Source organism: Mastigoproctus giganteus, chromosome 9 (genome assembly GCF_048544385.1).
Source record: "Mastigoproctus giganteus isolate SK-2022 chromosome 9, ASM4854438v1, whole genome shotgun sequence".
In the NCBI taxonomy this organism is placed as follows: Eukaryota; Metazoa; Arthropoda; class Arachnida; order Uropygi; family Thelyphonidae; genus Mastigoproctus; species Mastigoproctus giganteus.
This window is the reverse complement of record NC_143583.1, coordinates 57742519-57766013: the sequence shown is the minus strand read 5'-3', so window position 1 is coordinate 57766013 and position 23495 is coordinate 57742519. Positions and strand designations below refer to the sequence as shown.

The 23495-nt window shown below is 37.2% G+C and overlaps 1 protein-coding gene across 2 annotated transcripts in view; it reads right to left on the bottom strand.

The window, feature by feature from the left end:
* Positions 1-10781: 10781 nt before the first annotated feature.
* Positions 10782-23495, bottom strand: part of LOC150080267 (ATP synthase subunit C lysine N-methyltransferase) — an 86175-nt gene continuing 73461 nt past the window's right edge. For both annotated transcript variants that reach the window (XM_090381259.1, XM_090381260.1), the window contains one exon: positions 10782-11054. In XM_090381259.1, coding sequence (XP_090237385.1) covers positions 10905-11054 — 150 coding nt within the window. In that variant the 3' untranslated portion in view covers positions 10782-10904. The remainder of the gene's footprint in view (positions 11055-23495) is intronic.

Genomic DNA, 23495 nt, shown 5'->3' with positions numbered 1-23495 from the left:
CAGTAATAGGAGAAGAGATGGTGAAAAGAGCAAATACCTGATGGATGAGAACCTAATGACCATGGATGAAAAGATTACAAAAACATGGAAGAAATATTTGCACAATCTGTTGAATGTGCAGGACAGCCAGTAAAAGGGACAAAGGCAGGTTGATCATGAAAGAGGGGATGAAAGAGAAGATACAGAGAGAGACCAGACAGACCTGACATGGAGTGATATGGTGCAGGCACGGAAATACATCAAGACAGATAAATCTGCTGGTATAAATGGCAAGGCAGTGATAGCGAGAACAGACCATTTTGCAAATTCTGGAATAAGAGAGAAATGTGACGAAGGACTGGAAAGGCCCTCGTGGATAGCACAATTGGAAGGAAAGCCATCCTCCACACCGGGTAGAAAAGACCTAAGTTTGAATCCCATCGACGGAAGGAATTTTTATGAGTATTTTTAACAACATAGCTGAGTTGGTCAGTCTCAGGCTAGGGTAGCATGGTTTTTCCTATAGGAAATGGAAAATTGACCTGAGAACACACACAATTTACAGACAATATACGTGGAGCAACATGGCCATAGTCGCTGATGCTCCTGAAACCCAATATCAACAAAAACTGGAAACAAGGTTTGACCACACAGTTATTCAATAGCGAGAACAGGAAGAAGTGTTCCATTATAGAGGCATCACACTGACATTAGCATTAGTAGAGGCACATGATGTAAGAAAGCAAGCTTATACAGCATCAGCCAAAAAAACATTTCCCATTTCACTCATCCTTTTGCTCCAGAATCCATGAGATTCTGGAGCGAGACTTTCATGAGAGATCAACATTTGTTCCAACAATCTACTGCCCACTGATTAAAGGCAAATTTCTGCACATCTATTCTACAACTGTCTTTCCTCAATTTGAGTTTGTCCCCTAAGGTTTGAAATGTGAGCAAACAAGAGGAAGAATCCTATCAGCATCGACCTTGCTCAATCCATTCCAGGCCTCAATCAGATCACCTCGCAGGTGCCTAGTCTCCAGACGCTGCAATTTGCAGAACTTAAGCCTTTCTTCACAAGAGTACCCCTTTGTTCCCTTCATCAGTCTTGTTTTCCTTCTCTACTCATTCTAGCAACTCTACTTCCTTCCTAAAATGAGGTCTCCAGACCTGAACACAGTACTTAAAAAGTGTGGCCTGACTATTCCTCATACAAATGGATAATCACCTCCATATCTCTGCTAGAAAAATTCCTGTATATCGTTGATAAAACCCCATGATCTGCTCTTGACAAGACCCCACGACATCAAGTGAGTAAGCTGTATGAGAGAGTGTTGATGTGGAAGATAAGAGGAACGATTGAAAACCAGATGGCCGAGGAGTATGGCTTTAGGCAGGGCTGGCTTGAGGGTATGTGGCGCTCCTTGGTCAGTTTGGTTTTCAGCGCCTGATCATTTTTTTTATTTTAAATTTTTAAGCTTTATAAATTTTACAAAAAGGGCATGTCGTAATAGAACATATTTAAAAAATCTTACAGAAAATTAAATTTACAAACTTTTATTTACAAAAGGTATATAACAACAATAAATTATTCGAAAACTAAAAAAAATTCTTGAATAAAATATTTAAAATTATACTTATAAAATAGGTGTATAACAATAATAAATGTAATAACTTTGCAAAAACAAAGCAAAAAAAATCTTAAATTAAGTATACTTTATAAACACAGCTTATAGCTGTGTTTATAAACTATAAGAATAATTATTGAAAATCGTAGCAAAAAACAATTTTTTTAACAAAATAAAAACTTTTCTGGCTTTTACTGTCGCAAAATTTGTTATCAATTCTTCCATATAAAGTTCTTTTAAAACATCTCGTTCAATCGATAATATTGTTAAGCCGCCTAATCTTTCCTGACTCATCGTTATTCTCAAATGAGTTTTAATAAATTTCAGTTTCGAAAAACTCCTTTCACACAGAGACAGGCAACGTTAGGAAAATGCGTATAGCAATGAATAGGTTTGGTAAGGAAGATGTTAATTGCTGATCACAAATGAATTGGGGAATTTAGCGGGTGATTTAGTGTTGCCAATTTAGCGGTTTCCCGCTAGTTTTAGCGGAATTGTTTCAGGTTTGGTGGACTAAAATATGTGATAGCGGATTTTTTAGAGGAAAGAGTATAAATGTAAAAATTTAAAATAAGTTTAGCATTTTATATATTTTAGCAATGTAACATTTAAATTAAGAATTATTTATTTAACAATATAAATATTTCATAATTGAAATGTTTTATTGATAAAACATTGCAAACATAGTAGGGATATCTTATTTCATGGTTTTTTTTTATAAAGTGAAGAATCGGTTTTATATTATTCAGAAATTTCCCTGAGGAGAACCCAACAATTTCAATACATAGTTACACTCGCGGACAAACGACATGACCGGTCACAGCTTTAAATTGTTGAATCAAATCGAAAAATGTGGATTTAGATATTTATTTTATATTTAGATATTTATTTTATATTAAAAACAGAAAATAAATAACTATTTATATATAATATAATTTTTTAACCCCTACAAACAAATGAAGGCTAAACCTATTAATGGATGCCATAAAAAACAATGGGTACCATAAAAAAATAAAAAATATATGCTTAAAAAGTTAGAAAAAATTTAATATATAAAAAATTATGGAAAATCAAAAATTCAATTGAAACTTTCAAAATACAAAAAAAATTTACCTTTCTAATTTATTTATTTCTAAAATAAGGTAATTAAATAATGTTTCTTTAGAAAAATTTCTTCTAAATAGAAACTCATATAGATAACCGTGTTCCAAATTGGTATTTTAATTTTCTTTTGCCATGTAACCAAATGTTTTCAATATTTTGAGTAAGAGATCTTGAATCATCTGGAGAAACAAAATTATAGCGATGAATAACCTCATCATGGGTATAATTAATGTTTCAGTAGAGATCTTTATATGCAGGCCATCCATCACTGATGATTCTTGTACCTGACAATATTCTCTCTCATATAATCGATAATAGAGTTGTTTTATCTCTATTTTCTAAAGGAACTAAAAAAACATCGTTTCGTAATTCTTTCGAAAATGCACCAAAAACCAATTCTGTTCCTATTAGTCGTCCTCTATTTCTTTTGAAAAATGCTGATTCATCAATTTCACCGTTTGATAGGTATTCCATTTTCTGACCCCCCCCCCTTCCAGTTAATTATCTGAATCAATTATTGATATCATTCAGATCTCCCTCAGATCTTTGCATTTTTCAATAACAGTGTTCTTATTGATATTTAAATCAAGAGCAGTGCAATCTTGAGACCAATCTTGGGACCAGAAGTTTAGAAATAATAAATTTTGAGATGACGATAATCTACTATCATCAAAAAATGATCTAGGTCTAATACTTTTTGCTTTACGGCAAGGTTCTTACAACCCCATATAAATATATTTAACCCCAGGGGCTCACATCTGGTGAGTATGGGCTTGGCACACCCAGGGTCCTGAGCTCGCTATCATCATTCTTCTCTTTCTTGGTCATTCCCTTTTGACTCTCTCTTGATGAAGGTATATCAGGCTTAGTGTCGAAGTTTGCAGACGATACAAAGGTTGGCAGGGTTGTTAATGAAAGTAATGGCAGTGTGCTACTGCAACAGGATCTAGATAATTTGGGCAGATGGGCTAAGAAGTGGCAACTGAAGTTTAACCTTGACAAATGCAAAGCACTGCATATGGGTAGAAGTAACCCGAGAGAAAAAGTACCAACTGTGTCGTACTACACTTAAGGTGGTAGAAAATGAAAAAGACCTGGGAGTAATTGTGCAGTCAGATATGAAGTTTTCTGAGCAATGCAGACAGGCTGCCAGGACAGGTCATGGGGTTTTGTCAATGATATATAACAATTTTGCTAGCAGGGAAAAGGAGGTGATTGTCCCTCTGTATAAGGCAATGGTCAGGCAACGCTTTGAATACTGCGTACAGGTCTGGAGGCCTCATTTTAGGAAGGATGTTGATTTGCTTGAATGTGTACAGAGAAGGGCAACAAAACTGGTGAGGGGAATGAAGGGATCCTCTTACCAAGAGAGGCTAAAGTTCTGCAAATTGCAGTGGCTGGAGACTAGGCACCTGCGAGGTGATTTGATTGAGGTATATAAGGCCTTGAATGGGTTGAGCATGCTGAATTCTGATGGGATCCTTCCACTTGTTCAGATTACGAACCTAAGGGGACATAAATTCAAATTAAGACAGGACAGATGTAGAATAGATGTGCAGAAATTTGCCTTTAGTCAGCGAGCGGTTAATTGCTGGAACAAACTTCCATCTGTCGTTGTGGAAGTTGATAGGATGAATAAATTTAAGTAGGAACTGGACAGGCATTTGGAGGGAATGGTGTGATTTTTTTTTTTTTTTTTTTTAGCTGATGCTGCATAAGCTCCACTTGCTTTCTTGCATCACATGCCACTACTACTACTACTACTACTACTGCTCTCTCTCTCTCGCTCTCTCTCTCTCTCTCTCTATTAGGGTAACTCGGGAATTTTTTTGGCTGGTGCAGCTTAAGCCTCAGGCTTCCTTGCAACCATATAGCCAATAATAATATTAGTTTTACATTTACTTTTTGTAAGCCGGATTTCAAGATTGCAAACTTCACAAAAAGCTGTATTTTGCAAAATGTGATTTTTCGCCAACCAAGAAATCGTGTGATCAATATTGCCACTGCATAAACTCATCAACTCCGTTATAATAACAATAATAACGTTTTACATATGATGTACAATCAATATGGAAGTGATTTTTTTAACGTGAGGAAGTATTTTGTCTTTCTTTAATGGTAGTTGTTATTTTTGACTTCTTCCTCAGAATAAACTGCATTTGATACGCAATTTGGAAGTTTTTGTTTGGACATAATGTAGGGGTTTTAAAAATTTTTAAGGCACACGTTAATAGGATTTAACCCAAACAAAAATTTAAAAAGTTGGCGGGTTAAGTGCTAAAAATAGCAAATTTTGAGTATGCAGCTAGCGGAAGTATTATTAAGAGTTGGCAACACTAGTGACATTTCTTCATTCGAATATGAACAGTGAAGATATCTAATTTCATGAAGTAAATCCATTCTCGATATTGCCTTTTTCTTTTTCTGCTGTTAAAAGCATTTCTAAATTCATACAATGTTTTAAAAGTTCTATGTCATTCATAGACTTACATTTATTTAAATTCAAAAGAATATTAAAATTATTACTGTGTTTCAGCTAACAAATCAAAACGATCCTTCAAAGCAGTGAGGTCTAAAATGTTCCAAAAAAAATTTATTTTAAAATTTTCTTCTTCATCGCATATTGCTTCATCTTTATTTTCGTAGGGAAACATTACTTTTCGTCTCCATGTTCTAATTTTTTCAAATTTTTTTTCAATAATTTTATTGCAATATCTTCTGCTTCCAGCAAAATATTTTTCAACTTTTCGTTGCACTTATAATCATGAAGATATCGCATCGAACTAGTTTGTTTGTTTGTTGTTTGGTTTTTAGGAGCATTAGCAACTAAGGCCATATTGCTCCAGGATATGCGGTGATCATTCCCTGACCTTTCCGCATCCTCCATATTTGGTGGTGACAGGCTCGAACCCCGGTCTATTCAAGAAGCGTGTGCTACTCACTGCTGCTCCTTCCCACCTGGTACGGAGGCGCATCGAACTAGCAATAAGCGAATTTGCGTTTTCTAAATTTAATCCAAATTCTTGTAAAGCTTTACTTGTTATATTTATGTTGTTTAATATGTCATGCCAAATAATTAATGAACAAATGAATTTAAAATTTGCAATGTTCTTGAACAAGGCGTTTGCTTCAGCTTTGTTTACGGCGCCTGGTATAAAAAATCAAATAGGCAAACCAAAAACAAAAAATGCTAAAAACATCGTCCCTTGCAATACGGCTTTTGGGGGGCACTGCTTGTACCACCAACGCTTTGATTCTCTGGTCCTCTTTAATACTATTACTTTTTTTTACAATATTGGCACACCAAAGCCATTGTGCCCTTAGGCCGGTGCTGATTGTGCCTAAGCCTAGAGCTGGCACTGGCTTTAGGCCTAGGAGATTGACAGTGGATCTAATTTTGTGCATTAAGCTACTGATGGAAAAATGTTATGAACACAACAAAGAACTATGAATGGCATTTTCGGACATAATATGTTTAATGCTGTGAACAGAGAGAAAGTATGGGAAGTTTTCAGAAACTTGGGGATAGAGGAACATCCTGTGCAGAGAACTTGTTAAAGGAGAGACTGCTTCTACAGGGGAAGCAAACTTAAATAGAAGGGGTGAAAGAATATTTGCTGATGCTATCGAGGAATGTTAGCTGGGTCGGAAAACTGCTAGCTTGGGGTGGATTCACAGACTAATAGACTAACAGTTGCCGCAGGCAGAGGTGGAAATGATTCTTGCACTGCTTCTGTTGGAATGAGCAGCAGCCTGTAAAGCCAGTTGCTGGGGATTTCAGGAACTGCTGAGGGTCATCAAACAAGTAAATACATTGTGTTAGAGTAACTAAGAGTAAGAACAGGTGTATGTATACTTGCATGTACACCAATGCTAGGAGTACACACCAGGGCCTAGCATGTACACCAATGCTAGGAGTACACACCAAGGCCTAGCATGTACACCAATGCTAGACCCTGGCTTTAGGCCTAGGAGATTGACAGTGGATCTAATTTTGTGCATTAGGCAACTGATGGAAAAATGTTATGAACACAACAATGAACTATGAATGGCATTTTTGGACATAATATGTTTGATGCTGTGAACAGAGAGAAAGTACGGGAAGTTTTCAGAAACTTGGGAATAGAGGAACATCTTGTGCGAGAACTTGTTAAAGGAGACACTGCTTCTACAGGGGAAGCAATCTTAAATAGAAGGGGTGAAAAGAATATTTGCTGATGCTATTGAGGCAATGTTAGCTGGATCGGAAAACTGCTAGCTTGGGGTGGATTCACAGACTAATAGATTAACAGTTGCCACAGGCAGAGGTGGAAATGATTCTTGCACTGCTTCTGTTGGAATGAGCAGCAGCCTGGAAAGCCAGTTGCTGGGGATTTCAGGAACCGCTGGGTGTCATCAAACAAGTAAATACATGGGCTGTGTGTTAGAGTAACTAAGAGTACGAACAGGTGCATGTATACTTGCATGTACAGCAATGCTAGGAGTATAGTAAATAAATTTGATGAATTTGAAGCACTGGTTAAGACATCCAAGGCAGATATTGTTGGGATATCAGAGACGTGGTGCTACTCAGATACAAGCAGTGCAGAATTTGAATTTGGGGAGTACAATGTGTACAGAAAGGATAAAAAGGGAGGAGCGGTTATGCTGTTAGTTAAGAAACACATAAAATCTAAGGAAGTGCATCAACTTTACAAAGATGGCCAGTGCAATGCTGAGTCAGTTTGGTGTGACATAAGAACTGGAAAAGCAAAAATTAGGTTAGGAGTTTGTTATAGGCCTAATGACTCTAATGAGCAAAATGAACAATTATATAGAGAAATAGAGTGGGCCAGTAAATAAGAGTGTCTTATAATGGGCGATTTTAACTTCCCAGATATAGACTGGAACTTGTGGATTGGTCAATCGCACACTAGCAAGGCTTTTGTGGATTTATTGGATGATTGTTTTCTACAGTAGCATGTTAGAGAGGCAGCAAGAGGGAGTAACACCTTTAATCTGATTATCAGCAGTGATTATTTATGCATTAAGAATTTACAGATAAAGGAACCACTAGGTGCCAGTGATCACAGTGTACTGACGTGGGATTTACTTAAAGATGTAACTACCATCAGGGGTAAAGAGAAATGTTTTTGCTTTCGTAAAGGCGACTACAGTGGTGTCAGAGATTTTTTAGGTTCTATAAAGTCTGACCAACTGACTATGTTACCAATAGCAAATTCTAAATGGGAAGCATTCAAAGAAGTAATTTTGGAAGCGCCTAGGCTTTTTGTTAACTAAGAAATACTGCCCTAGGTTCAGGCCCAAGTGGATGTCAGATGAACTAATGAGACTCGTGGCAGAAAAGAAAAATACATGGGATGCACATAAATCATCAAGTGACACAGAAGCCTATGGCAGATACAAGCTAGTCTGTAATCAAGCCATAAAGAGGTTAGGCAAGCGAAGGCAGATTATGAAAAATCTTTGGCAAAGGATGCAAAGAAAACAGCAAAGCCTTCTTTACTTATATAAACTCTAAAAGGAAGGGGAGGAATCAGGTTGGTCCACTTGATATCAATGGTTTGACTATAGATGATCGTTCTCAGATAGCTGCCGAACAAAATTAGTATTTTGCATCTACATTCACATGAGGAGTTATTCAAGGAAACGGCCAGATGTTTATCAAACTCTAACAGGGATTTAAATAATTTTGTAATAACTGAGAGTAAAGTGGAGGAGAAATTGTTGAAGTTAAACATAAAAAAGGCACCTGGGGTGGAGGGGATCTATCCAGTTATTAAAGGAGGCAGCAAAGGAAGTAAGCAAACCCATAGCCATAATTATGAGAGCATCCTTGGACTCGGTGGAAGTCCCCATGGACCTGAGATGTGCAAATGTATCCCCAATTCACAAAGGGTTTCAAAGGATGACACAAATAATTATAGGCATGTTAGTTTAACTTCTGTTCCGGGGAAAATAATGGAGTCAAGAATGATGGCTCTGGTTAAAGAATGATGCAAGATCATCTAGACAAGACTGCAGTAATAGTTCAGAGATGGCACGGGTTTGTTAAGGGCAAGCCTTGTCTGACCAATTTGATTGAATATTGCTGGCCAGAGCTCTCCCACTTTACCTGGAAGTAGCCAAAAGAGGTATGTATTATAGACTTAAAAAGGGCATACCCACAGATTTTCTGGGGATAGTCCTTGGTACAGCAAACACCTTCAATGCTGAAAAAAAAAAAAAAAAGAATAACCACAAAGCCCCATGAGCTAGGGCAAACAAAGTGGGAGCAGGAAACCAGAGGTCTGGTTACCAAAAGGTTTCTGCCATGAGTGGCAATAGTTAGCCCAAAGCCACCTAAGTGGTATGTCCCTGGACTTTTTATAACATTTATATTGACAGGTCACTGCTCCCTAAAGGTGAAACTAACTTCCTTAAGGCTGACTGATGACCCAAACTGCACCTGTAGTGAGAGTGAAGACTGGGCACACATTCTATATCAATGTATAATTTATGACATTCCCAGAACACAGCTAATAGCACAGATTTGGCCCCCTTCCCAGGTAGAAGAACATCTGTTCATCATAAAGAGGAAAATTTACACAGAAACTATTGGTGCCTCCGTAGCCAGGTGGACAGGAGCAGCAGTGTGTAGCACAGGCTTCTTGATTAGACCGGGGTTCGAGTCCGTGACCACCAAATACGGAGGATGTGGAAAGGTCAGGGAATGACCACCACATATCCCCGGAGCAATATGGCCTTAGTTGCTAATGCTCCTAAAAACCAAACAACAAACAAACAACAGCCCAGTCTATTCATTCTGTTTTTCATTCTCATTCATTCCTTTACATCCCCTTGCTACTAGCTTACTGATATTTTTCAGCTAATTTGCTTTCCTGGCTGCTGAACAACTCCCTCCCCTCATGGTTACTTATTTGGTGTGGGGCCCCAGGTTCCTACACATGGCAGGGTAGTCCTGGGGGGTACCCAGGTCAATCTAGTACCCCCCAGATGTCCTTTGTATCGATTCACTTTTATTTCTATTTCTTACTATGGCCTAGAGGGTGAACCACGAACTGGCTCCATAGGTGATAACAGGTAGGAACACTGCACAGTATATGATTGCCAGGGTCTTTCTTTTGAGCCGCCAGTCAGCTCGACTGAACCTGGCAATCATACCTGTATAATTTCTCACTTTCTTTGCCAAGTAGGTCAAATGGGAATAAAAAGTTAATTTTGAATCAAAAACCACTCCAGAGTATTTTAGTCCTGTTACCATTTTTATAGTAGTTATGTTAATTTTTATTTGTGGACATCTTATGTCCAAATTGCCTTTTAGAAGTATTTTTTTTTTTTTTTTTCAGGCAATATTCTGAGGGCGGCATTTGATCTTTACTCTACAATCACTCGCATGTTACCTTTTACAAGGAAAATCATGTCATCTGCAAAGGTCAGGCTTTCCACGGTGCCCAAATCTTAGGCCAGAAATTCATTCAGAACAAAGAGCCAGGGATTGAATCCTGCAGGCAGCCTTTACTCATAGGGCATGTCAATTCCTAGAACCTTGTGGTAATTACAGTAATTACAGTACTCAGAGTCTGGATCTTAAATTTTTTTCAAAATTATTTCAAAACTTGAAGTCTTCTCATTCTTTGATCTTCATTCAAAATTCTTGGCTCAAAGATATTTCGAAAAAAATTTAAGAAAAGAATTTAAGATTAAACTTAAAATTTAAGTTTTGGTTGCAGGAAACCAGGTTTCTTTGTTTGTTATTTCATATATCATTTGATGCCTAACTCCTTAATGATGCCATACTAGCAGAAGGAGTTATAATCTGAAATCCACAGAAGTTATATTCTCAAATACAATGGTTAAACAGCAAAATATTTCAATATTTTATATTAAAATATTCCAAGGCAGTAAAAAAGTATTCTTTTATTAATACATTATTTACATAAGAATTCTAAATGCATTTTTATTATACAAAATGTGTAGTAAGTAAAATATTACTTTTAATAATTTCACTGCTGTTTTATCAGAAATGTTACTTTTACTCTGCATGTTATATGCCTATGAATAAGTAACCAGAAAAGGTTTTGAAATGGTGTGCCATTCTGTTGGTTTCAGAAAATAATTTTTTTTATATAATATAGATACTGTACTAGGAGAATGAATTATTGCTCAAAATAACATAATTAAAATTTTATATCATGACCTGCCTTTCTCATATTTCCACACAGAATCAATCCCTGCATTAATAAAACAAATTGGTTTCCACGTAGGTAAGGGATACCTGCATGCTATCACCCAACTTCCATTCTGCAGTTCTTCTGATAGTTTCTTTTCTATATCAGGCATCTGGAAATTAATCAAAAGTCAGTTAAGGAAATGGAATGAGAAAAGAAATCAGAATAAAAAATTAAATTTAAATTTAATTTTTAATCTGCTAATTGTTACTTTTTTTATATAGACTTAAATTTAAAAAAAATGATTTTTTTTTCAATTTTATTCAAACTAAATAAATTTGAGAATCCATATATGTAAGTGCAAAAACTAGCATCACAACAATAATGAAAATTTTCTTCTTTTTTCATTACGCATTCTGCTTGTTTCTTTTAATTTTATTTGAGCATTTTCATTATATGCGGTATGTTCTAAGTCATAAAATCTCTAAATTTATTTCTCATAAAGTAAACAAGACATAGAGGTGACACTTGCCTCATTTTTCAACAGTCTCCTAGAAGATGCACACATTTTTCACACCTGTTCTTCTAAGCTGTGAAGGCAGCAGCAAAGCTTTCTTTGGAGGTATGTTTGGCCCACTGGTTGATTTGCAGAGGCAGCTGCTTGTCAGCTAGGATATCTTCTGCCACAAAGAGCATCCTTCAACATTGGGAACAAGCAAAAGTCACAAGGTGCAAGGTAAGGAAAGTTTGAGGACGTGGGCCAACATCAATGTTGTTTTCTTTAAAAATATTTTGCACATTTCCAGAATGATGGGGTGAAGTGCTGTTCTGATGGAAACAAATGTGATTGTCTATATGGATTTTTCTGAAGTGCTGGGATGAAATTTTTCTTCAGAACTTCTTCATATGAGATGCCTGTCACTGTTGCCCATGGGTACACAAAGTATAAGGATTTCCATCAATATATAAAAAAATATATATTTTTTTGCTAGTGCAGCAAAAGTGTCTGGCTTCCTTGCACCGTTTGGCAATTACTATTACTAAAACAGCAATTATCATTTTTCTCTGCATCTGCAGCAACAAGGAACTTTTTGTGTGGTGGTCAATCAGTGTGCTTCCATTGGGTAGAGTGATGTTTTTTCTCTCAATTGAAGAGTGGAACCCATATCTCATCCATTGTGACAATAGAAGAAAAGAAAGATCCATTCACTGCATCATCTCGAATGACAGGATTGTATTTTTGTTCCTGAGAAAGCTGCCTTTCTCAGGAACAGTATGCATACTGAGTATAGTATGCAGGAATCCCACAGAAATGCTGTATCTGTTGAAATTTCATTCACTGTTGGTTTTCTGTCACCCAAAACCATTTCCTCAACCTGGATGTTGGCCTCAGAACAACTCGTTTAACATCTTGGTTCACGTGCTTCATTCTCGCAGGACTCCTGTCCTTCAAGAAACTTACATACCAGCTACAAATGCATTTATAAATCTTACAAGATGCACTTCTGACATTTTCCAATGGATTTCAATCGGACTTTTCCCAGTGAGAAGCAAAAATCAGATCACACGTTGTCCTTGATTTTAAGTATTATAAACATTGTATACTGTTTAGGGTACTGCAATCAATGTGACATACTGCATTGCGCACAATCTTCTGAAAACATTCAGACCTAACTGGAAATTACACTAAAGCAGTCCTGTGTGTACACTTTGATTACTTTGTGAGAAATAAATTTGGAGACCTTATAACTTGAATGCACCTTGTACATATAAAGCTGCTGTCTCTTCTCTTCAATAGTGAAATACACTTTGTAACCAGACAAGGGGGTGAATAGTGGAATGCACTATTCACCCCCTTGTCTGGTTAGGGTGGCTCTACCAGGAGCTTAAGCTCTCACCAGCATACCTTTCGGGGTCATTGTAGTACTCCATCATTCTCACTAGGATAAGATGGTAGTCCACAAGGGGGTGAAAATATTCCAAGACATCAAAAAAAGTGGGTTTTTTTTTTGTTAATACACTATTTACATAAGAAATCTATATGCATTTTATAATACAGAGTAGTAAGTAAGGTACTCATCCATGGGAGGTTAAATCCAGAGAACCCATTACTCCTGCAAGTATAGCAGTAATGGGTAACAATAAACTAGATTGCAGAATCCTGATGTCTTTTCTTTGAAGTTAGCAACACTAATTCCACAAATGATAGATGGCCCAAAAAAGCCAACTGGAAAGCTGGATAACATCAATGATTTAGAGAGAAAAAAAAGAAAAGTTACTATTCCTGTAATAGGACTGTTAACACTGTAAAATGGCCATACACTTAACATAATTTCCACATACAGACGTCATACCCTCAAAATTGCCTAAGATGCTGATGGACTGCAAAGAAAACAACAGGATGGAAATAGAAACATAGAAATAAACTAATATTTAGAAACAGCAGATCCAACAGATAAAAGCATGGAAAGGCAACTCTGTATTATCTTTTATGGTGTGCCTAAATATTAATGCTGCGAGTGCGTAACATAGCAGCAGGAAAATCCACATGGTACCTCTGCCATATATAGAGTAATGATATCTACTGCAACAAAGGTCTTTATGATAGTATAATGGTTTCATTGCTTGTTACTAATTTGGCAAAGTCTGGGTCTGAGTCTCATAGGACAGTGCTATTCAACCATGGTCATGGATATGTGTTGTGTCTTAGGTAGGGCAGTTCCTGATTGCTAGCTCAACTTTGCCATGATAATCTGTAATGATATATAGAACACTGTAAAATGGCCAGAAATTAGCACATTGTTTATGTTCGTGTTATGCATTCATGAATGTTGTTGTTCTGTTTAGTGCTTCTGGACACTTACCAGGAAGCAGCAATCAGAGGAAGCCTGCTTTCAAGTACTCAACCAGTGTGAACGATCTACCTTTTGGTGGATATGATTTATTTTGGGGTAGACAGTTGATATGAGATGGATGGATGGGTTGATGAGATTAGACTTTTCTCTCCCTCTCAAGAAAAAAACTAGGACGTTTTTCTTTTAAAGTGCATTTATAATTACTAGAATTTAAAAAAATTTCTCTGAAAAGAATTTAAAAAATCTTTTCAGCTAATTTGAATGACCCATTTTTTATTGCAGTTATAAAGGAAAGCTCATAATTCATGATAGTATTTTGTATGGTACATTTCATCATAAAATGTATTGCCACACCTAAAGTGCCAAAAAAGTATACAAGGTATATGCTATTCTGATAGCCCACATTGTTCATTTTAAGGTGAGCTTCAACATGCTAATAAATATGTAATCACAGTGACAAGAACACTGTTTTTATTTTATTGTTACAGGGAATTAGTTTATTCTTTTTATTATATTGAATTTGAAATAAGGGGTCTTGGAATTTACCTTGGAATTATAAATGCCTGTGCATTCTTATCCATTTGTCATTCGTACATTTTAAATGAAGCATTTCACCTGGACCTTTGCCACCCAGAAAATTAGTGTAATTGAATTTTCACAAATAGTAACTGAATATCACAGATGTAGGCACACTAAAAAATAATGTTCTACACCCACTTCAGTTTATTTTAAGGCTAGAGGACACCTGACCCATTTTTCACTTAGTTAATTAACCAGGTGTCAAGTGGGTTTCTGGATAGTTGCATGCTAACCAGTGTAAATTTTTTTAAGGAATTTGGAAGTTCTTTAAAAATTGAAGGAAAATGCAGATAAATAGAATTTTCAAACAAGGTTTTGTTTATCTGCATTTCCCGGTTTCTTTATGTGCTAATTTGAGTGTTGTAATTCTGAAAATTACCTTAGCTTTAGATTCAATATTTGCCCAGAATTTAAAGAGAAGTAAATATACATAACTATATTAGATTTATTAATGTTTAACTTCCATGCAGAATAGAGTACATCTTTGCTATAAGTAAAAAAATTACAAATTAAAAATCAGAAACAATTCTCAGGATAACCAAAAAAAAAAAAAAAATGCACTCTAGAACATCTTAGTCTTTGTGATCATCCCGAAACAAGAACTGGATATAGTCGTCTTGCCCATCATAGCTTCCTCCCATCTTCCTTGGAACCTCTTCTCCAGTGACTATATGTCCTGTTGGAATCTCTCCCCATGCTCTTTATCAATACTGTCCAGATCTAGTCTGAAGAAATCCAGGTGGGAGTGCAAGTAATGAAGCTTAAAATGACATTCTGCATCCTATTCTTCTATAATTTTCAAATAGCTTGTTAGCTAGATCTTTGTAAATAAATTTCATTTAACCTTACAGAAAGCAATCACTACAAGACAAAACTGTCAATAACAGCCATTTTGTTTTCCAATTCTCATGAAGCCGATATCTGTTTAACTTGCAAGCCAATAAATATGCCACCTTTCACTTTTCCATCAGACAATTCTGGAAACAGATTATAAAGGCCTGAAGTGTGGATCCAATGCTTTAACAAATTGTTTGACCACTCCCAGCTTACTATGAAGTGGTGGAAGCAAGACTGTTTCTTGGAACCAAGGGATTATTTATTACACTGTGTGCCAAGCTGCAACTCAATTCTGGACAGATCTTCCCTTGTAGTTCTTCTCCATCTTTTCTCCTAGGCTAATCTACCTGTCTTGCTGTCCCAGCTATAGAGAAAGCAGAGAAACTTAGAGAAACAACTTTGCAAATCTAAAAAAGAATCTTGAAATTTCAACAGACATCTCATTTATACTGGTCATACTTGATCTTCTCTAACAAATAATTCACATTTCCATAGTCTTTTTAATATGAACAGAGTGTACGCAGGAATCAATGAATTCCCAATGTGAAGAACACAGCTTTCAAACTTTTACTTGACCTATGAAAATACTCTATATCTGTATTGTGACTAACCAATCGAATCAAAACATTTGCACAAGGATTCTGCACCAATATAAAATGTGCATAAGTGATGTCTTTTTCTGAATATGGAAATCTTGCAAACTAGTTCTATTACATTCCACTATTTTAAATGAGATGTCAGGAGTTCTGAGCTGAATTTTGTTTGACCTACATCCCTCACTAAGTCATCCAATGCTTGCTGATTACGGAAATTAATGGTACTTTACTCGAACAGGTTTCTGAGGTGTAATCCCAATTTCCCTGTTCATCAGATCCATCAGCCAATTCTGATGCCTCTTCACTGAAAGGCATTGTGAACTCACACAGCTTTCAAACTACTTGAACTATGAAAATACTCCATTTCTGGATAGTAACTAACACCAATTTCTTCATAAAAATCAATCAGATCAAAAGAGTAGCACAGGGATTCTGCAACTGTGTAAAAATGTGTATAAGTAACATGTTCTTCTGTATGTGCATGTTTTGCAGTTGGCATTTAGCAGATTCCAAGATTTTAAATAAGACGTTAGGACTCTGCATTGGCTTTGGTTTGACCTAAATCGCTCACTAAGTTATTCAATGCTTTCTAATTAGCGAAACGTGGCACTTTAATTCATCATCCAACTCAGAAGACTCTTCTTTAGAAGACAGATTGGGAATTGGCTGGTAAGTTAGGATACACTGCAGATGCACAAGCCACCTTTTTTCAATTTGCAGACTTTTTAAACTGCTATATCCACCATAAAAAATTAGCAGTGACATGTGGACTCTCCCCATATTCAAGGTATAGCAAAAGGCATAAACTTATGACTATAACAATATCCCCCCCCCCCTTAATATTACCCTTCAAATCAGCACAGCTGAAATGAGGTATACCCACAGGTTATCATGATCATCCATTCCAAAATAGGCATCTTAAGGTGGAAACACACTATTATCACCTCACACGAACTCGCATGTAAGTATATCAAACATCAAATTGTGAGAGCTATATTTCCCCTTTAGCTATATAACAAACAAAGTATTGTTTGTTATTTGGTTTTTAGGAGCATCAGCAACTAAGGCCATATTGCTCCGGGGATATGGCAGTGGTCATTCCATGACCTTTCCACATCCTCCGTATTTGGTGGTCATGGGCTTGAACACGGTCTAATCAAGAAGCGTGTGCTACGCACTGCTGCTCCTGCCCACCTGGCTACGGAGGCGCCCCCCCTTTAGTTGTATTGGTTAAAGACACATTGTCATGGATGCTGGCAGGATATTTTTCATGTGGGAATAAATTGTTTGTGCACCAAATTTTTGAATATATGCAATACCTTAATTAAGAAAAGAATTAATGGAAATGAAGATTTTATGAATGCAACTATATCAAAATTTGCAGAGAAGCCAATAAGATTGCAATTTTTATTTAAAGATAATAATGAAAATTCTGTTTTGCAATAGTTATTTTAATTTTGTTCTTATTTTGATAAATTATTTGTATTTAATATATTTTTTTTTGTTTCAATAAATTAATGAAAATATTAAAAACTGTGTATTACTTTGAAATCCAAAGGTTTTGCACCATGCTGCCAGCACCTATGCACACTGTTGTCATTTGCTGTATTCACAAGATAACAAGTGATAGAAAGTAAAGTAAAGTGCAGCCATTATCAACCCACTGCAGCCATTATCAACCCACTGCAAATTGAAAAAAGGTGGCTTGTGCATCTGCAGTGTATCCTAACTTACCAGCCAATTCCCAATCTGTCTTCTAAAGAAGAGCCTTTATTGTTTTCTGTATTTATAAATGATATTGATGATGGTATATCAGGCTTAATGTCCAAGTTTGCAGACGATACGAAGGTTGGCAGGGTTGTCAAGGACACTACTGACACTATGCTGCTGCAACAGGATTTGGAAAGGTTGAGCAGATGGGCTTCGAGGTGGCAAATGAAGTTTAACATTGACAAATGTAAAGTACTACATATGGGAAACAGCAACCCCAGAGCAACGTATCAACTCTGTGGTACTACACTGACAGTGGTAGAGAATGAAAGGGACCTGGGGGTGGTGGTGCAGGCAGATATGAAGTTCTCTGAGCAGTGCAGACGAGCTGCAAGAGTAGCTCATGGTGTATTGTCAATGATATATAGGAATTTTTCTAGCAGGGATAAGGAGGTGATTATTCCCTTGTATAAGGCAATGGTCAGGCCACACCTAGAGTACTGTATACAGGCCTGGAGGCCTCATTTCAGGAAGGATGTAGAGCTGCTGGAACGAGTACAGAGAAGGGCAACTAGATTGGTGAATGGGACAAAGGGGTTCTCTTACGAAGAAAGGCTAAGTTTTGCAAATTACAATGTCTGGAAGCTAGGCACCAGCGGGGTGATCTGATAGAGGTGTACAAAGCCTTGAATGGTTTGAGCATGCTCAATGCTGATGGGATTCTTCCTCTAGCTCAGAAAAATCACCTGAGAGGGCATAAATTCAAATTGAGGAAAGACAGATGTAGGATAGATGTGCGGAAATTTGCCTTTAGCCAGCGGGTGGTTGGTGGGTGGAACAGACTTCCATCCCTTGTCGTGGAAGTTGATAGCCTAAATAAGTTTAAGGCTCAGCTGGACAGGTATTTCGAACGAACAGAGGGGTGAAGTGGAAGTGGTTATTTTTATTTATTTATGTTACTTTTTTTTTTTTTTTTTTTTGGCTGATGCTGCATAAGCTTGCTTTCTTGCATCAAATGCCTCTACTAATGCTAATGCTAATGCTAATGCTAACATATGCTCCTATGCTCCTATAAACACTGCAGGATGGAAGCCTCCTCAACAATTCATGCTGAGGGAAATGGACCATAATCTGCCACGCTGGTCCAGTGCGGGTTGGCAGATCAACCGTATTCAGCAGTCAGGGGCTTGAACCCCGGTCTACTCAAAGAGCGTGTGCTATTGCACTCCCGCTCCTGCCCACTCGGCTACGGAGGCCTTCCTTAACAAGTGATATTGTAGGCCAACTCAAGTTTTCAGGAGCTCACATTTTTTTGTTCAAACAGAAATTCTGTGAGGCATGATAGCTTGAGCAGAGGAGTACATTTCTGGAGGCCACTACCATAAAACAATAAAAACAATTTGCAGTTTCTGGTTTATTGGGCATTCCTGTTAGTACAATCTGTTATAAACGGGTAGTAAACTCGATCTTATTGCATTTGTGATAATACCGATAGCTGGAATTCTGCAGGTTATTATGGTGAAATGTGTTTCTCCTTCATGAAAGCTTCAATCATATAAAAAGCATAAATAAAATTTCAGAATCTTCTCTTCATTCCTATTTTTTAAGCTTTATAAACTTGTTACTTCGTATCTCACTTTTGCAATTTGTGCGTGCCGTGTTCATCATTATCGATTGCTTACTTTTTTTACTGTTTTAAATTACAATCCAAAAAACAGCAATATCAATTAGTTAGTATGTATATACTTCAGTATTAATTAAGCTATGTACATAAGCATACATAGTCTCCGATCAATACCACTAAATGGAAAATATAGCTCTCACAATTTGTTTACCAAACAAATTTGGTTTGGTTTGGTTTTTTTTTTAAGGAGCATTAGCAACTAAGGTCATATTGCTCTGGGGATATGCGGTGGTCATTCCCTGACCTTTCCGCATCCTCCGTATTTGGTGGTCACATGCTTGAACCGCGGTCTAATCAAGAAGTGTGTGCTATGCACTGCTGTTCCTGCCCACCTGGCTACGGAAGCGCCCCTTGTGTGAGGTGATAACAGTGTTTGCACCTTTATTTACTGCAAAACTTAGTGCCACCAGTGCTATGCTACACCTGCTTCAGACTTACCATTTAATGGACCAAAAGGCACTCTTTTTCTCCTGGAAAATGTTTAAAATTCCTCTGCATTTTATGGTCCCAATGTGTCAACCTTGTGGCAAGCGTGCCATATGCAGCTCTTGTTAGTGGCACACTTACTGATGTCAAAAAATAAAATAAAATAGAGTAAAAAATCAGAAATGAATATATAATTTAAATTCCCTGTTTATTGCCAAAATTTATATCCCAGATATTGTGTCAACATTTTCAATATAAGCACTTAGTGCAGATCACTAGCGGGGAGGGAGAATTATTGATTCCAGTACCTTATAGATATACCCCTAGGTGGCATGTGACAATATATGGAGCATACAAAAAAGAAAACGTTGGTCACACATCCAAGTGAGGTCTTACACAACTCACTAGAACTCTTCCTCTGTTTCAATGAAAAAAAAAAAAATCAATAAAACCCCTTCATTCTAGAAACCTTTTTCTGAATAAGATTACTGGGAATGAATTACCACCCTCCCTCCCTACTTCTCCTTCCTGAGATCTACATGTGCAAAAATAAGCAGTGCAATTAATCCAAATTACTGGTATTAATAATTACTTGATTGACCTTATCCGTGATCATTAAGAATAAGCAATAAGCGAGTCACTGGTGGAAAGAGAAAAACATCTTTTTAGTAGCTCTAAGTTTTAGCATTTCATGCAGCATTATAGTTTGAATTTGTTACAAAACTGTAGCCCTGGCAAAACATGTATACACCAGAAGAAGTTTTTGCACTGTTGGTGTCAAATTCATGGTCTTAAATTAGCATTAGCAGAGGCATATGATGCAAGAAAGCAAGCTTATCTAGCATCAGCCAAAAAAAAAAAGAATAAAAAATCCTTCCCAATTCACCCATCCATTCCAAATGTTTGTCAAGTTCTGTCTTGAACTTATTTAAGTTACCAACCTCTTTTGCACTGTTGATGTCAAACTGACGGTCCTAAATTATCATTAGCAGAGGCACATGATGCAAGAAAACAAGCTTATCTAGCATCAGCCCAAAAAAAAAAAAAAAAAACTTCCCATTTCACCCATTCATTCATTCCAAATGTTTGTCCAGTTCTGCCTTGAACTTAAGTTACCGACCTCCACTACATTAGATGGAAGTTTGTTCCAACTATAAACAACCTGCTCACTAAAGGCGAATTTCTGCACCTCTATTCTACAATTGCCTTTCCTCAATTTGAATTTATGCCCCCTCAGGTGAGTAATCTGAGCAAGAGGAAGAATCCCATTAGCACTGAGTCTTCTCAATCCATTCAAGGCCTTATACACCTCAATTAGATCACCTTGCAGCTGCCTAGTCTCCAGAAACTGCAATTTGCAGAACTTAAATCTTTCTTGGTAACACCAATCCTTTGTTCCACTCACCAATCTCATTGCCCTTCTCTGTACTCGTTCCAGGAGCTCAAAAGTGAGGCCTCCAGTACTCAAGGTGTGGCCTGACCATTACCTTATACAAGGGGACAATGACCTCCTTATCCCTGCTAGCAAAATTCCTGTATATCATTGACAAGACACCATGAGCTACTCTTGCAGCCTTTTTTGCACTGCTCAAAAAACTTCATATCTGACTGCACAATTACCCCCAAGTCATTTTCTTTCTCCACTACCCTGAGTTTAGTACCGCCCAGTTGATACGTTAATCTGGGGTTACTGCTACCCATATGCAGCATTTTATATTTGTCAATGTTAAACTTCAGTTGCCACCTCTCAGCCCATTTTTGCCCAACTTTTCCAGATCCTGTTGTAGTAGTCTACTATCATTACTGTCATTAACAATCCTGTCAACTTTCGTATCGTCTGCAAACTTAGACATCAACTCTGATATACCTTAATCGATATCATTGATAAATACCAAAAACAACAATGGGCCTAACTCCAAACACAGGGGACTCCACTAATAACATTAGTCCATGAAGAGCAGTATCCATTGATAACTACTCTCTGTCTTCTCCCACTCAACCATCCTTTTAGCCATTGTAGCAACTTGCCCTTAATGCCATACTGCTCCAATTTGTACAGTAGCCTTCCATGTGTGCTACAGTATCTAAAGCTTTCCTAAAATCCAAATATATGATATCAAAATTGTTCTTCGCATCAAGTTCCTTTCTGACCACATCATAGTATCCAATCAAATTTGTCAGACAAGACTTCCCCTTAACAAACCCATGCTGCATCTGAACTATAACTGCACTCTTTGTTGTTGTTATTTTGGTTTTTAGGAGCATTAGCAACTAAGGCCATATTGCTCCGGGGATATGCGGTGGTCATTTCCTGACCTTTCCACATCCTCCGTATTTGGTGGTCATGGGCTCGAACCCCGGTCTGATCAAGAAGCATGTGCTACGCACTGCTGCTCCTGCCCACCTGCCTACGGAGGCACCTAACTGAACTCTTGTCCAGATGATTCTGCATCACTACCTTAACCAGTGACTCCATTATTTTCACTGGAAAAGAAGTTAGACAAACAGGTCTGTAATTACTCGTGTCATCCTTTGACCACCCCTTTGTGAATTGGGGACACATTTGCACGTCTCCAGTCCAAGGGGACCACCCTTGAGTCCAAGGAAGCTTTCATAATTATGGCTAAGGGTTTTCTTACTTCCTTTGCAGCCTCCTTTAATATAACTGGATAGATCCCATCCACCACAGGTGCCTTCCTGATGTTTAACTTCAACAATCTCTCGTCCACTTCACTCTCAGTTATTACAAAATCACTTAGCTCCCCGTTAGAGTCTGATAAACTTCTGGCATCCCCCCCCTTGAATAACTACTCATGTGTGAATGTAGATGCAAAATACTTTATCAGCTTATCTGCCTTAGCATGATCATCAATAGTGAAACCATCAATGTTAAGTGGATCAATCTGATTCATCCCTTTCCTTCTAGAGTTTCCATAAGTAAAGAAATCTTGGCTGTTTTTCTTTGCATCCTTTGCCAAAGATTTCTTGTAATCTGCCTTTGCTTGCTTAACCTCCTCTGTGACTTGATTACAGACTAGCTTATATCTGCCATAGGCTTCTATGTCACCTGATAATTTATATGCATCCCACACATTTTTCTTCTCTGTCACAAGCCTCATTAGTTCATCTGACATCCATTTTGATCTAAATCTTGAACAGTATTTCTTAGTTGGTATGAAAAGCCTAGTAGCTTTTAAGATTAATTCCCTGAAGGATTCCCATTTAGAATTCACTGTTTTAAATATCAGTTAAACCCACTTTATAGACTTTAAAAACTGTCGGAGACCACTGTAGTCACCTTTACGAAAGCAAAAACCTTTCCCCTTAATCCTGATGGTAGTTACATCCTTAAGCAAATCCCACATCAGTACAAAGTGATCACTGCTGCCTAGTGGTTCCTTTACCTGCAGATTCTTAACGCATGAAGAATCACTGCTAATAATCAGATAAAGAGTATTACTCCCTCTGGTTAAACCTCGAACATGCTGATATAGAAAACAGTCATCCAATAAATCCACAAAAGTCTTGCTAGTGTGCGTGTGACCAATTCACAAGTTGCATTCAATAACTGGAAAGTTAAATTCCCCCATTATTAGATATTCTGATTTACTGGCCCACTCTATTTCTCTACACAATTGCTCATTATACTCATCAGATTCATTAGGTCTATAACACACATCTACTCTCATTTTCCCTTTCCCAGTGCTTACGTCACACAACACTGACTCAACATTGAATTGTCTATAATGTAAATTGGATGCACTTACTTAGACTTTATGTTTTTCTTAACTAATAGCATAACCCCTCCTCCCTTCCTGTCCTGTCTATCCTTTCTGTACAAATTATACTCCCCAAATTCCAATTCTGAACTGCTTATATCTGTGTGACACCACATCTCTGATATCCCAACAATATCCACTTCTGAT